Here is a 13,733-nt window from a genome sequence, read left to right as displayed (position 1 = left end):
ATTGGACATTTCTTTTTCCAAAGAACCGGATTTCAGAAGTCCTCCTAATCCAGAGGCAGAAGCAGTGTGGTGTTGGGAAAGGAAGGCTGGCTGGGGGCCCAGAAGACCCGGAGCTCTGGCTCCACCGAGAAGACGCGCTGAGATCCCAGCAAAGCGCTTTATTTTATTTCACAGTAATACTGACTCATATAATTCTTTCTCACAGGAATCTTATTAAGCTGGGGGAGCCGAAGCAAGAGGTCCCTGAGCTCAGGCTGCTTCTGGGCCGCCGGGAGGATGAGGGCTCGGGTCAGACCACCTGGGCCTGCAGTGCGCACATCGGGGCCTGAGGTCTGTGGGTGGCTGTCTGCCTGCCCTCGTGTGCCACACTCGGTGAGGCCGGAAGAAAGTGCAGTAACCGAAAAACAGTCTGTGAAAAGAAAGAAATCAAACCATCCTAGAAAACAGGATGTTTCAAAATATAGTGGCTATAATGGCATTGCATGAGTGGAAAGTCTTTTTATGAAGGATTAAAATAGCTACAAGCCACTTTAGAACATGGACATTAAAGTATAAACTAAAACCCAAACTAACAACCACCGCCAGATTCTTTTAAGTTTTAAAGGTCTTTATAAATTGCTTTGCATTTTAAAAAAGAGAGAAAATATTAATTCATAGACTATACTTATTTTACTCTATTTTTATGCCCTTCTTGCCGGGTTCCTTTCTGCCAGAATGTAATTGCAGCCTTTTGTTATAAAAATAGAAAAAGTTTAAACTTTCACAGCAGGCGTGTGTTAATTCCTTCGCCATCACTTCAGTGTGTCTACTTTTGTGATGCCGGGGACCCGTCTACAACCTAAAAATTACGGCACACGGAGGCAGGGAAACCTGGGTATGAGTGTTTCATAATGGCAACCCAGCATTATCTGTTTGCCCAGAGTTATTAAGGCGGTCAGTCCAACTAAAGAGTCATTTTCCTAAAATACTGAAGGATTAAGTCACTTGGAAGAAAACAGGAAGAAGCACGTGTGTGCCTGTCGGAGGTGGCTTTGGAGATTCCCTCTTACCCTGCTTCAGGTGCCGGGGGAATGCTGAGTGGGCGAGAGTTCCTGGAGCTGAAACACTGCTAAAACGTCAGGTGTTAGGTCAGAAGTATGAGATTATAGAACCGAGATGTGAAGGCTCCCCCAGGAGACAGGGCCCGGGAAAGGAGCCCAGCAGGGAGAACGGTAGTTTGAAGAGAGGCCTGAACTTGCAGGAAGCCCTTACTAAGCAGGGAGAGCCGCGCTGCTGTGCACAGGAAGCCGCATCTTCACCACCTCTCTTGCACGCCCGGCGATGCACGTGCAGACACGACTCCCAGGCGCAGAGCCTTCGAAAACGGCAGCTTTGTATTTCTAACCTGTTTAAGCCGTAAACGACCTAAAGGAAGCTCTTTCCTGGGGGTGCCTGAACCCGCATAATATAAACGGGAATGACAGATGGTGGAACCAGACCAGTGTCTGTGCAGGTCCGTGCTTTCTCTAAACTGCTCGGCCCACCTAGGTAGGGGAGAAACCCTAGGCGGAGAGGCACACGAGCGGGCCTTCGGGCAGGGAGACGGAGAGACAGGAGTGTGTGGTGTCTTTCCCAAACAGGTGGAGCCGAGACCCAAAGCCCAGAGGAGCAGCTGGTCCTGGGAGGGTGAGCTCGGCAGCTGGGTCCACGATGAGGGGCGGGCTCTGCCAAGACTCACTGGTGCTGCTCAAAGTGAGCGGAGGCCAAGAGCTGGGGCCACCCAGGTGCACAGTGGCCAGGAAAAGGCTGGGGGACGGGCTGGCACCTGCTCCTGTAAGGGCCACTGTGGGCCCTCCCCGGGGGCGTGGCTCCCACGAGCCTCTCCGCTGTTGCTGGAGTGGGTGCTGGAGCCCCCAACACTGGAGACCCCATGGCAAAGGTGGTGGGGGGACTGGGGGACAAGAAGGTCCAACTGGGCCTCGTGTGAATCTTCTTGTGGGAGGGGATTCGTCTCCCACCCACTCCAGACCCAGAAAGGACCCCACCTGATGGACTTGCAGCTCGGATGGGATTTCAAAGCCTGCCTGCCCCCCCAACACCCAGACCTCCCACGGGGCCCCAGTTCATCTTAATCTGCCCTTGACCACACCCCTACCTGGCCAGCCGGTCCTTCCTCTCCCTCCCCTTTCTCCTCCCACTAGATGGGGAGGCCCTCTGAGGACACAGGCACCATCTTATCCATTCTGTTCTCAATCCCTAGCACAGTGCCTGGACCCCAGGAGACACCCAGAAAATAAGGAAGGAAATGGGGGGGAGAAGGGAGGGCAGGAAGAAGGTGAGGAGGGAAAGGGGTGGGCTGTGTGCTGAGGGGAAGTTCTTTTTTAATCAAGCAGCCGATGGACAGACTGCTCCCCTGGCAGGACCTGCAAGGTGGTCTCGTCACTGGCGGCAGGAGGTGAGTGACCAGAGGAGGGCCCAGGGCTGGATGTCCCGGACCCGGACTATGTGTCATCATCGTTCGCTATTACCTGGCTGCTGTTTCTGACCCAGACCACAATAACCTGATTATCAGTTTGCTTCTATCCCTGAGCTCCAGGAGTCCTGACCCCCTCTCACTCCACTTGAGAAGGCAGTGGTCTGCTGGGTCCTGCTTTGGGCAGGTGTGGCCTTGTTATGATGGTAACAGGGAGCTGACTGATAATGTCCATTGAAATAATGGACAAAAGAGTAATAAGCCAGACAGTAAGAAAATACTCTACCTCCCAAGTTTGAAAAAATCACCGTAGACATGCTCCATGCCTACCTTGCAAACAAACACAGAGGCCAATTTAAAATCCACCCGATACTGGGAGAGAAACTGGCAGAATGGCTTCTCGTGCGCCCCTTCACGAGCCTGCTGCCTCTGAAGGCCTCGTCTTCGCCCAGAGCGGGGTGTGGAGTTTGGCCCGCAGGAGAGGGTGCTCAGTCAACGGGTGTGAGATGAATATGATGGAGACACAGCGAAACAAATGTTCACCGAATCCCACATCGGACACAAAATCCTGAGACAGATCCCCAAACTGCTGAGGCCAAACAGGCCCAGGAGGCTAGTCTAATTCCAAAGCCGTCGCTAACCATCTCCGGTATTCACATATGACATATGCACCACCCCGGATGGGGTGGCGGGTGCCATGTCCCAGTTACCCTAAGTCCACCATGCGGAGGAGGGAGGGTGTCTGGAGGTGGCAGTAGGGTTGTCACCCCCGGCACTGGTTCCTTTCTGATGGTGTTGAATTAACGGACCGACACGAATGACAAAACGTCTACTTGCTTGTTCAAACACAGATAGAGACGAACAGCGAGTCAGAATCGAGGGCAGGAGACGAGGGACGGAGTTTTCATCTTAAAGCCTTCCCTCACTCGGGCTGAGAGGAGGGGTGGCAGCCTCGGACGCTCCCGGGCGGCTGCGCGGCCGCAGGGCACTCACCGCGCCGTTGATGCAGGGGACGTCGTGGTAGTGCAGCGCCGGGCCACTCGGGTGCGCGTAGCCGTTGGAGGTGCTCCCGAGGTACGGGTTAGCAGACAGGACGCGCCTGTTCATGAAACTGAAAGAAAAGGAAACGAGTCACAGTCCTCTGATGGGGCAACAAGTCTCAGGAGCGCTGGTGGACACTCAGCTGCGCCCGGAGCGGGGGCGGGAGCAGCGGGCGGACCGGCGGAGCACGGCGCTCAGTTACAGCCTGCCGGGCAGGCTCCGAGCCTGCGCACCAGTGACACCTGCCCGAGGACCGGGGAAAGACAGGTGACAGCCCTGCTGGGGCCACAGAACGAGCCTGCACATACCTGGTGTCCAGCAAATAACCACTTTCATTATCAGCAGCCCACACAGGCAGGCCTTCCAGACCACTGCCTGCTTCTGTCAGTAAAGCTTTTCTGGGGCACCTTTCTTTACCTTGATTCTTTTTTTTTTTTTAAGAAGAAAGGACTACTTTGTGTTTATACTTTTATTGATCTTTTATTTGCTTATTATTGTATTATATAATTATTTTACTTTGGGGGGAGAGGTAATTAGATTTATTTCTGGAGGGAGTACTGGGCATTGAACCCAGGGCCTCGTGCAGGCTCAGACCACGCTCCGCTCCTTGAGCTGTACCCTCCCCCCACCTTGATTCTTGGTTTAAAAACTGTATGTGGCTTTTTCTTTTCTCTTCTTTTTTACATGCCTCTTTCAAGAGCCTGGTAATCCTTGAAGGCAGAGACCACATGGTCTGCAGAACCTGAAACAGTTACCATCTGGCCTTTTTCAGGACAAGTTCATGGACCCCCTTCTACAAACTCTTCAGAACAGCATCTAGAGTCCTCCATGTCCGCTCAGCACCCTGCCCCCTCGGCACAGCTGTCTCCCCCGCTGCCCCCCCCCCCCGCCCTGAACGTCTGGGGGCCACTCACAGAGGCTACCTCCACCCCACGTCACTGCCCAGCTCAAAGCCTCGGGGGGCTTCTGGAGTGCGTCCAAGAGTAACCCGAGTGCTGCGTGGCCTGCCTCCCGCCCCGGCCCCCCTGCAGCTCTTCTTCCACAGACCCCTCCTTCTTCCTGTCTCCAAGGGAGTTTGAGGAGCCCTTCCTGATCCCCCCAAATAAACAGCATCACCGCCTACCTCCCCCACGGTCTCCATCCTGAGACCCACGCCCACCTCACACAGTACAGAGCCGCATGTCCACTGCCTGCCCCCCACTAGGAGATCAGCGCCAGGTGCCCCCCGCAGGAGCTGGGGCAATGAACGAGCGTCTGGCCGGTTTGCCCGTGGCGTCCGTTCTAAGTGAAAGGCCTGACGCCTAGGCAAGACATAACCTACGTGCCGTTTTCTCCTCGCTGGGAAAACTAAGGCGGCCGCAAGTAAAAAAAAAAAATTTTTTTTCAATTTCTTCTTGGGATCTTACATTTCTATGGTAACTAGATGAACAGAAAAGATAGCGAGTGAAAAAAGAAAAGAGGGCAGTACAGGGGAAGGAGAAAGCTACCTCTCTGACCAGAGACCTGGCAGCGGAGCGCCGCCGCCGTGAGTGCTGGTTCAGCCTTAGTCCGAAGGGTGAGGGGGAACTGCCCGCGGCTCCCGTGCAGGTGGAGGTTTGGGTGTGCACACTGCCCCCTGCTGGGGGAAGACGGCTCTGCACCGCTAGGCCGCCCTAAACGTTACTCTCTAACTTACAAGAAACTTCTTGCTTTTTTCTGATTAAAAAAAATGCATATGATTATTTGACACTTAAAATACATGAAAATATATTTAGGAAAAGAAAATATATAGAAAAGAAAGACTACAAGAAAGACAAAGATTTGGTTTGTTTTTAAATACGTAAAATTTTCGGGTTGAAACATCCAGTTTGAGAGTATTCTGCCCCCTGCCTGCTTTGTGCCTCCGTTTCCGGCGCTGTGCCTCATGTTCACGCTGGGGCAGGGACACCAGGAAGGAGTGTGGACTACGAGGGGCAGGACAGGAGCTGACTTGGAACAGACACCGGCGGGATGCTTCTGACTCACAGGACACAAGGATGGGAGGTCACAGACACGGAGGATGTCCTAGCTGGACGAGGCCTCAGCCACCAGCTAGCCCAGCCCTCATCTCACAGAGAGGGACCTGGGTCCCAAACCCAAGTCTCCTGGGCCCTAAACAGCGAGTGGAGCCAAGACGTAGGAGTAGGTCCCTCGTTTTCTGGCCCGGTGCTCTCTCTACAATGGGATTTTTAGCCAAATAGAGAAGTGGAAGTGAGATAAGAGATCACATGCCACTTGCTAAGCCAAAAACTAAAGACATAGAAAAAATATATGTATTAGTAAAACATACATGGCAGAAGCTTTGCCATGTTAAGCATTTTTAAGTGTGCAGCTCTGGGGTATTACGTACATTCGCATCACTGTGTGGCCATCACCGCCACCTGTCTTCAGAGCTTGGCATCTTCCCGAACTGGAGTTCTGTCCCCACCCCCTCAATTCCACTTTCTGCCTCAGTAGACTTGCCGGCTCCAGCACCTCGTGTGAGAGGGCCACCCAGCATTCGTCCTCTCGTGCCTGGCTTACTTCACTTAGTGCAACACGTGCAAGGTTCATCTAGGGTTTAAGGAAGTACATTTAGAGTCACTTCCCAGGGCTTCAGGTGAGAGGGTGACTCAAGCGGACAGCTCCCTGGCAGTCTGTCTGTGCCCTCTCCTTGTCCACGCTGACCTACAGCTCTTGTCATCAGGATTGCTATAGCTGTCTTGTGGGTCTCCAACCAAGCATGTCTTGAAAAGAGTTTCAGAAGAAAACTTCAGAAAGTTTTCCTTGCATCCGGTCACCTATATATGTTACTTAAAAATAGGTCTCCAGAAAAATGCATTTCAACTGTTTACCTTATTAATACTCTTAAATATAGCACTTCTCTGGGAGACTTGACATGACTATTTTTTCTTTTATTGTCCTCTTCCCAAAATATATTACTGCCCTTTCTTCCCTCAGACGTAATCCAATGCACAGAAAATTCCCCACAGAAAAACACGTAAAGGCAAAGATTAACTTAATCTTAGATTATTTACCACACTGGCAAGCTACCACAGTTTATATTTTGAACACTGTTTCCTTGTTAAATCTCTTCTCCTGTAAGTTTTACAAGAAGGTTTAGCAGAAAACTAATAAATAAAAATGAACTCTGCTGCTAAGTAACATCTCCTATAAAGATATTAATAGGCTGGCAAACATTCTTTCAGCCATAAACTCACTACAAGCATATTTTTAATAAATAAGTTTTCAGTTTTGCAATCTACATTCTTTTCTCAAAAATGTGGCCTTCTCACATTTGGTTTAGATGAACATGCCACTCCTTTGTGTTCCAGGGGAACTATTTGCAGTCAAGGTTTCTCTTAAATGTGGTTGTCAGTTTGTTTATTACCATCAGAGCTGCAGTGTGGACCTAGGAGAGGCTTTTTGGAAACGAGTAATGCCCACTGGTAGTACAGGTAATAACCACGACCTCCTTTCTTTCACATCACCCTAGGTGTGTAGATTTTGCCAAACTGGACATTACATTTCTTAAAAAGCTGCTTTAAATGTGCTTTATTTACTACATGATCAAAAGAGTCATTGTAATTTTGCTGATTAGATAAAATGTGGTGATGGAAAAGTGCTGAGGGCCCGCAGAAGAGTCAGCACCAGACCACGCCGCCTGGTTTTCACACAACAGAACAGTAGTAAGAATAGGTGGTTTATATGCCAAAAATCCTCTCGCACTCCTGGAGATTTTCTGGTAAAGTTGTACACGACTACTTCCTTCTGCCAAGGCTATTTCCCGTAGTCGGGTGAGCGGCGGCCTGATCCCTAACATGGGCCAGAGTCATCTGTACCCAGCCCAGGATGTCCTGGCCGAGCACTGATAACCGTTCACTCTGCACCACCACCTGAGACACAAAGGAAGACTGCTCGAATCCCCCGTAACACCACGTGTGTGGACAAACCAGCCGGCGGTGTCCACGTGAAGCGGGCAAAGGACAGTGTGAACGTCCATGCTCATCTTCACATTCAAAGGTCTCATTGTCTTAGGGAGCCCCGGAGGGCTTGCCAACGTTGTTGGTTTGTTTATGGTCACTTGCTGATTACGTAACTCCATTGCCTGCTCTGTTTCAGTCCTCCTTTCCTCGGCTCCAGTCCAGTCTCTCTAAAACAGAAGCAGGAATCAAGGGGCCACAGACATCAGAGCTAGAAGTTTTGGACGCCCTCTGAACTCGCCTCTATCTTCTACACAGGGAAGCTGAGACACGGAGAGGCTGTGATGCCTTGCCCAAAACTTCCCGCTTAGTAACTAGGACAGCGGGGCCAGAACCCGGTCTCCCTCCTCCTGGCCCAGCGCCCTTCCCCTCGTAATCCCACGGCACAGCTCACAGCAAACCCCTGCCAAGACGGCCATGTCCACTGGTCTCAGGACCGTCCTGCTGCTCTTCCCCGACCACGCAGAGCTGGGCATGGCGACAGAGGGGTTGTCACCATGGGGAACATGTGGTCGGCAAAGCTGAAACTGCTCACCATCTTGCCCTTCACAGGAAAGGCTGACCAGCCCTTGCTTTAGGCAGTGGGCAGTATGCAACATGAGTCAGCTGGCGCTTCATCTCCCTGACTCACTCCTGTGATCAGCAATCGTCAAACGTTTTAGTCTTTACATCCTTAAAAGTTACCGGGGACTCCCAAAGAGCTTTCGTTTCTGTGGTGTTATCAATGCTTCCTTTATTGGAAACTGAAACTCAAAACGTATTCTTTTTTATTCATTTAAAAGTAACAGGAATAAATCCTACATATTTCAACATACTTTTATGAAAACTAACTATATTATCCAAAAAAAAAAAAAATTGTGAGGAAAGTGGTCCTGGTTCTACACGTTTGTAACTCTATTCAACATCTGGCTTCACAGAAAACAGCTGGATTCTCACACTTGTTTCTCAGCCTGTCACAGGCTGTTGTTTTGGTTAAAGTGTGTGAAGGAAACGCAGCCTGCCCCAGATCCCCAGTTGGAAGGGTGGGGCGCACTTTAATAGCTTTTCCAGGTAACCGTAGATGTGCTTTGATACTACACCAAAGCTCGACGAGTGGTCATTTCTTAATGATTAGTTGCGATGTAGAACTGAAATTGTAGCAGCAAGCTTTCGGTCCTCTTTTGCAGGAGAGCCCATGAGTTTTATCTTGCACGTAGAACAGGGCCTTCTGCTGGTGCAAGATTTATGCACACCTTTGAATGCTGACACGCTTCATGCAATACCAGAAAACTCACGCTCAACATCACCACCAGTCTCACCAGGAAAGCCTAAGTATTGAAGCCGTCAGCTCCCGGTGGCAGATACCAATTTCCCCAAATTCTAATTTCCGAGTGAAAGCTCAGCCACATCACAGGCAACAAACACAGCCAATTGTTTCCCTTGAGATAAAGGGTTCACTTGGCTCATTTTTGAAAAAATGTCTGCAGATACCTAAGTCTGAATAACCACAGCCCATCTGCTAAATTGTTTTTCAAGTAAAAATGAAAAAAAAGGGGGGGGGAAGCAGCTAGTTTAGTTAGCAACTCAGTCTTACAAGAGCTTTTCCTTAAGACAACACGGCAGTTCAGCGAACATAAGAGCTTTATGTGGCCCCCCGCCAGCTATGTCATGTAAATGATAAAAAGACACGTGCTCAAGAGATTTAATAACAATACCCACCACCTGCCCTTCACAGGAAAAGTAATAATTCTACTGCTTCACCACAGACATCTTAAGTGAATCCAGCATTTCCTTTTTGCAAGTGCGTGGCAGTGACAATGGTGATAGCAGTGTGGTGTGACAACTGAGGCTGTTAAGCCAATTTGCCCTCCACCTGCTTCTGCACCATTGATGCAAATGTCACTACAGCCAAGGAGAAAAAGAATTTCTTAGCATCGTTATGAGAATAGTTTGACCTTTGGGACTGCCTGAAAGGGCCTTAAATACCCCTAAGGGTCTGCGGACCATGCTTTGAGAACTGCTGCTATAATAATCTTTGCCATCATTATGTTAAAGAAACATTCACGGCTTAAAAAAATGCTTTTGTACATAATAGCCTTTTTAAAAAAAAATCACAATTTAAGTTTTAAAAGTACATGACTGACAGCCTTGAAAACTCACTTCCCATTACAGCAATATGTAGAATCAGCTCTGCTTTATAGAACTGTTCCCCTCATACAGGGGTCAGCAAACTACAGCCCAGGGGCCAAATCTGGCCCACTGTCTATGTTTGCAAATAAAGTTTTATTGGCACACAGCCACGTCCATTCTTTTATGTATTGTGTGTGACTACAGTGGCAGAGCTGAGTAGTTTTAACAGGAATACTTGGTCCAAAAGGCTAAAAATATCACTATCTTGCTTTCTGCAGAGAAGTCTGCCAATCCTTGTTCTAAGAGAAAACACAGATGGTTGAAATGACAAATATTTCAGCAAAATTTTGATTAATATAATACAAAAAGGAGAGTCTTTAGCTGGTGTTTTTTCCTCTTTAAGGCTATATACTTACAAAAACAGTGAAAAAAATCAGGGAAAAAATGAAGTCGTTTAACTTCAGGGCATTTCACACAGCACTGGGTCTTACCAGAAGGTGTGCTTGGCTGTCTGAATGACATTAGCCGACATCTCCACGTCTATGTAGTCATAGTGCAGAGCCCCGGGGTCGGTTGAGGACCCCGTCTCAGCCAGCAAAATCCCAATCCATCGGCCCATGTCTTCAGAAGAAGATGCCTGTTGAGGTCAAAGGGGGAAAAGAGCACTTTATTGAAATAATGGTGAAGAGTTCTAACGTTTTCGCTAATACGTCAATAAAGAGATGACATCATGGGAGAGGCGGTGAAACAGGAAGCACGTGAGGTGTGGAACCCACGAGGAGGACACGGTCATTGTCTGAGTCACGGGATTCACGCTGCATTCACGCTAAGCCTTAAAGCGCAAGTTACACAATGATTACTCCCAAGGAGACAAAAACCCGAGGCCCTAAAGTGCCTTCCAGTTGTTTGGAGGGAAAGGCAGTAGGCTGTAAAACATAGACATCAATGTGATCACTTAAATCTCAGCTAAGGAAGTTGTTTAGAAAGCCTCCTTCATTTGGCAACAAAATCTGGGCAGCAAAAGGACGAGGAGCCCTTGCTGTGGTCTAAATGGGCCTGAAATGGCAATTTGATTTCCCTGATTAGATGGTAGGAAATTAACCTACTTTCATTTTCATATTAGTCGTGTTTACACAGGTGTAGAAATGTCTATAATCATTGGTCGGCTTTGAGCATGCTGTTTTTTAAGATGTCTGAAGTGCCCCCCCCCCACCTAAATGTTACCTGCCTAATTTGCAAGTCTGAAATACACCTTTAAGATTTGGTTCATTAAAATTTTAAGCCTTCCTTGTTATGTGATTTAGAAAACCAATTACATTACATTCATAATGGTATTTAAAATGTCTAAATAAATTTGATTGATCAAATATGTAAATAACATTTAAAGTTTAAAAGCAAATGAGCTATCAAATGTATGAGCTAACTGTCAGAGAAAAAATAAAATTTTAACTTCTTGTAAAAATTACAAATTTTTTATGTAAAGGAAGATTTGTAAGTTTAGCTTAAAGACTTGAAGAAAATTGAGTTTTTTTATTATAACCTTGACAAGCTGGACACTGATGAGAAGACAAGTAGGTAATTGTATGTACCCCACGCCAGGCACAAAACCCTCTCAGGAGGAGGAGCTGTTGGCAAGAGAAGGTGTTTTATGTGTGCTGACAGAATTGGCGAGTGAGTCATACAAGTAACAGGACCATTCCCAGCCAGTATCAGATGGGGCCATTGGACAAAGCAGATGGATCCCAGATACGTGCCTTGCAGAGTAAGAATGTAATCAGTGTTTGCTAAAGTGAAATGAATTGATTTGAATACTTGAATAATTAAAAAAAACCACAAATATGTTCTCTTCCCTAGTCTCTTGTACCTTCCCAAAGCAAGTCTATCGCAAGAACGTATCTATGACCAAATCTGTATCAGTGCAGCTATTCCTGTTTCATCTAAGCATTTTTTAAAGTGTTTCAATACACTATCTAAGACGTGATTGATCCTATTACACTGCAGTTTATTAACAGTTTTCTTCATTTTAAAGAATTTCTTCATAGGCTTTTAAAAGATAACTTTGTGGTGTTGGACTGCAATTAGAAGCATTAGTTATGATCTTGTGGCTTTTAGGATATACATGGATATAGATGTGGGTGTACACGTATATGTATGTATACACATGTGCACATACACACTTATAAATTTGTATAACATATATACATGCCTGAATATGTGTATGTGTACGTTCACACACACACACACACAATTTCCTATGTTTGACTATGAAAAGGCCTGGAGGCAATGACACTCCGGTAACAATGAGTACACTTTTCACCCAGATCTGGTTTTTAAATACCATTTTCCACCGGGAGGGATCCACTAGAGCTCTTTGGAGCACGGCCGATTCCAAGAGGCCTGGGGCAGGGAGAAGTGCCGGACGAGCCTGGAACATCGTGTTGCATCACAGCTTGAGGGAAGTGCTCCAAGAACGATGGGGACTGCGGGGTCGTTATTACAGGGACAGAGCAAAGGCCACAGAGCTCCGAGGGCTTTCCACTGACCAACTCTGTTAATTTGACCAAAATAAGTCCTGACAATAAAGGATTATAACCACTGATCAACACAATAATCTATGAATCCCTGCTGACACACACAGACATAGAAGAATAGCTTACTAAATGCGAGGAAGGGAAATCTCCCTTTTAGTAGATACTAATAACGTGCAGAAGGAATAATGGAACTAGAAACACCCCATTTGGCAACTGTCGTTGTAATAACTGTTTCAGGCAAGAGCCATGAATGGATGTTAAAAATTAGTGGGTGAAACTGTGAGTGATAACAGGATATTGGAACAGCATCTTATCTTCCCACATGAAGCTTATTGAAGACAAAGGGGAAACACAGTAAGTCTGCATGGGGAAGCATGAAGAAGATGCCCCATGCTAGGGATCAAAGTTAACATCCTCAGCAGTGGGACAAACTGACAGGTGTACCTGCTGGTGTGAGGTATTACACAACACACCGCCCCTCCCACCGCCCGTCAAGGACACCTACACCCAGATTCCAATTTCGGGGAAACAGGAGACACGCTTGAACTGAGGGAACTTCTGCACAGTAACTGGTCTGTACCCATCACAAGTATCAATGGCAGAAGACCAGACAGAGAAGGCTAAAGAGACTTGCAGCTGAATGTAACACGTGACCTGGGATTTCCTTCTGCTTATGGGGGCGTTACTGGGATAACTGGGGAAATCAGATTAAGATCTGTAAGTCAGATAATAGTATTGTCTGAGTGTTAATCTCCTGGTTTTGATCATTAGACAGTGGTTTGGGTAAGGGAAAGCTTTCATTTTAAGCAAATTTACCCTGAAGTGTTTTGGGGACAAAGGAGAAACACATCTGTAAAAGGTTCTGAAAAACTTCACAGAGAGCGAGAAGCCACACGAGAGGTAGTAAACATGGTAAGATGTTAGTATGTGGGGAGTATGGGTGAAGGGCATACGGGAGTTACTTGTACCATTCTCACTTTCCTGTAATTCTGAAATTGTCTCAAAAGTTAAGACAAAACGATCTTAGAAAAAGTACCGAATACAGCTTTTTGGCCGGCTCACTGCACTTCCTTACTGATTCGGGCAAAGCTTCTGCTTACGGTGGACTGCTGTGTGTTACTTCTACGTGAGTTTGAGGCCAAGACTGGAACAGGGCAAAGGCAGTGAAACACGACCACTGTGGCTCCGGGGACATGGAGCTGCACCTACAGGGCCGGGAGCGGAGGCAGCACGGGGCCCGCCCCCCCCAGCCCCGCCCCACGGGGGCTTCTCTCTCCACCCGGCACCCTGGCCAGCTTCTCTCTTCACCCTGAACGCAGCGGGGGCCAGCTCCCGCCCCTGCACCCTCCCTCAGATCTGCTGCCAAAGCTCTCAGATGGCACCCGCGTTGTTTTACATCAAGAGTACAGCTTCCTCATTTCTGTTTTCGGCTTTTTCTCCTGCCATCCACCCGACAGTTTTTGGCCTGCATGCATGCTTACAAAGCACACTGACTCTGGCCCAACGCTCTGTTTTTCAGATACTGTTTGGATGTGACCAAAGTCTGCAACAGAACTAAGGCAGGGGCCCCGACACTCTGGCCTCAGCCAGGCCAGGCCTTCCTTCTGTGAAATCAGACGC

At 48.0% G+C, this 13,733-nt stretch overlaps 1 protein-coding gene across 7 annotated transcripts in view; it reads right to left on the bottom strand.

Annotated features, from left to right (window-relative positions):
* The window catches only part of AFAP1 (actin filament associated protein 1), a 135,498-nt gene that overhangs the window by 18,354 nt on the left and 103,411 nt on the right, over positions 1–13,733 (bottom strand). For all 7 annotated transcript variants that reach the window (XM_032493382.1, XM_032493399.1, XM_032493411.1 and 4 more), the window contains 2 exons: positions 10,074–10,219; positions 3,446–3,563 (listed from right to left, as the gene is read on the bottom strand). In XM_032493382.1, coding sequence (XP_032349273.1) covers positions 3,446–3,563; positions 10,074–10,219 — 264 coding nt within the window. The remainder of the gene's footprint in view (positions 1–3,445; positions 3,564–10,073; positions 10,220–13,733) is intronic.

This window comes from Camelus ferus, chromosome 2 (assembly GCF_009834535.1).
Source record: "Camelus ferus isolate YT-003-E chromosome 2, BCGSAC_Cfer_1.0, whole genome shotgun sequence".
NCBI classification, from domain to species: domain Eukaryota; kingdom Metazoa; phylum Chordata; class Mammalia; order Artiodactyla; family Camelidae; genus Camelus; species Camelus ferus.
Note: the sequence above shows the minus strand (reverse complement) of the source record. Positions and strands in the feature narration are given on the sequence as shown.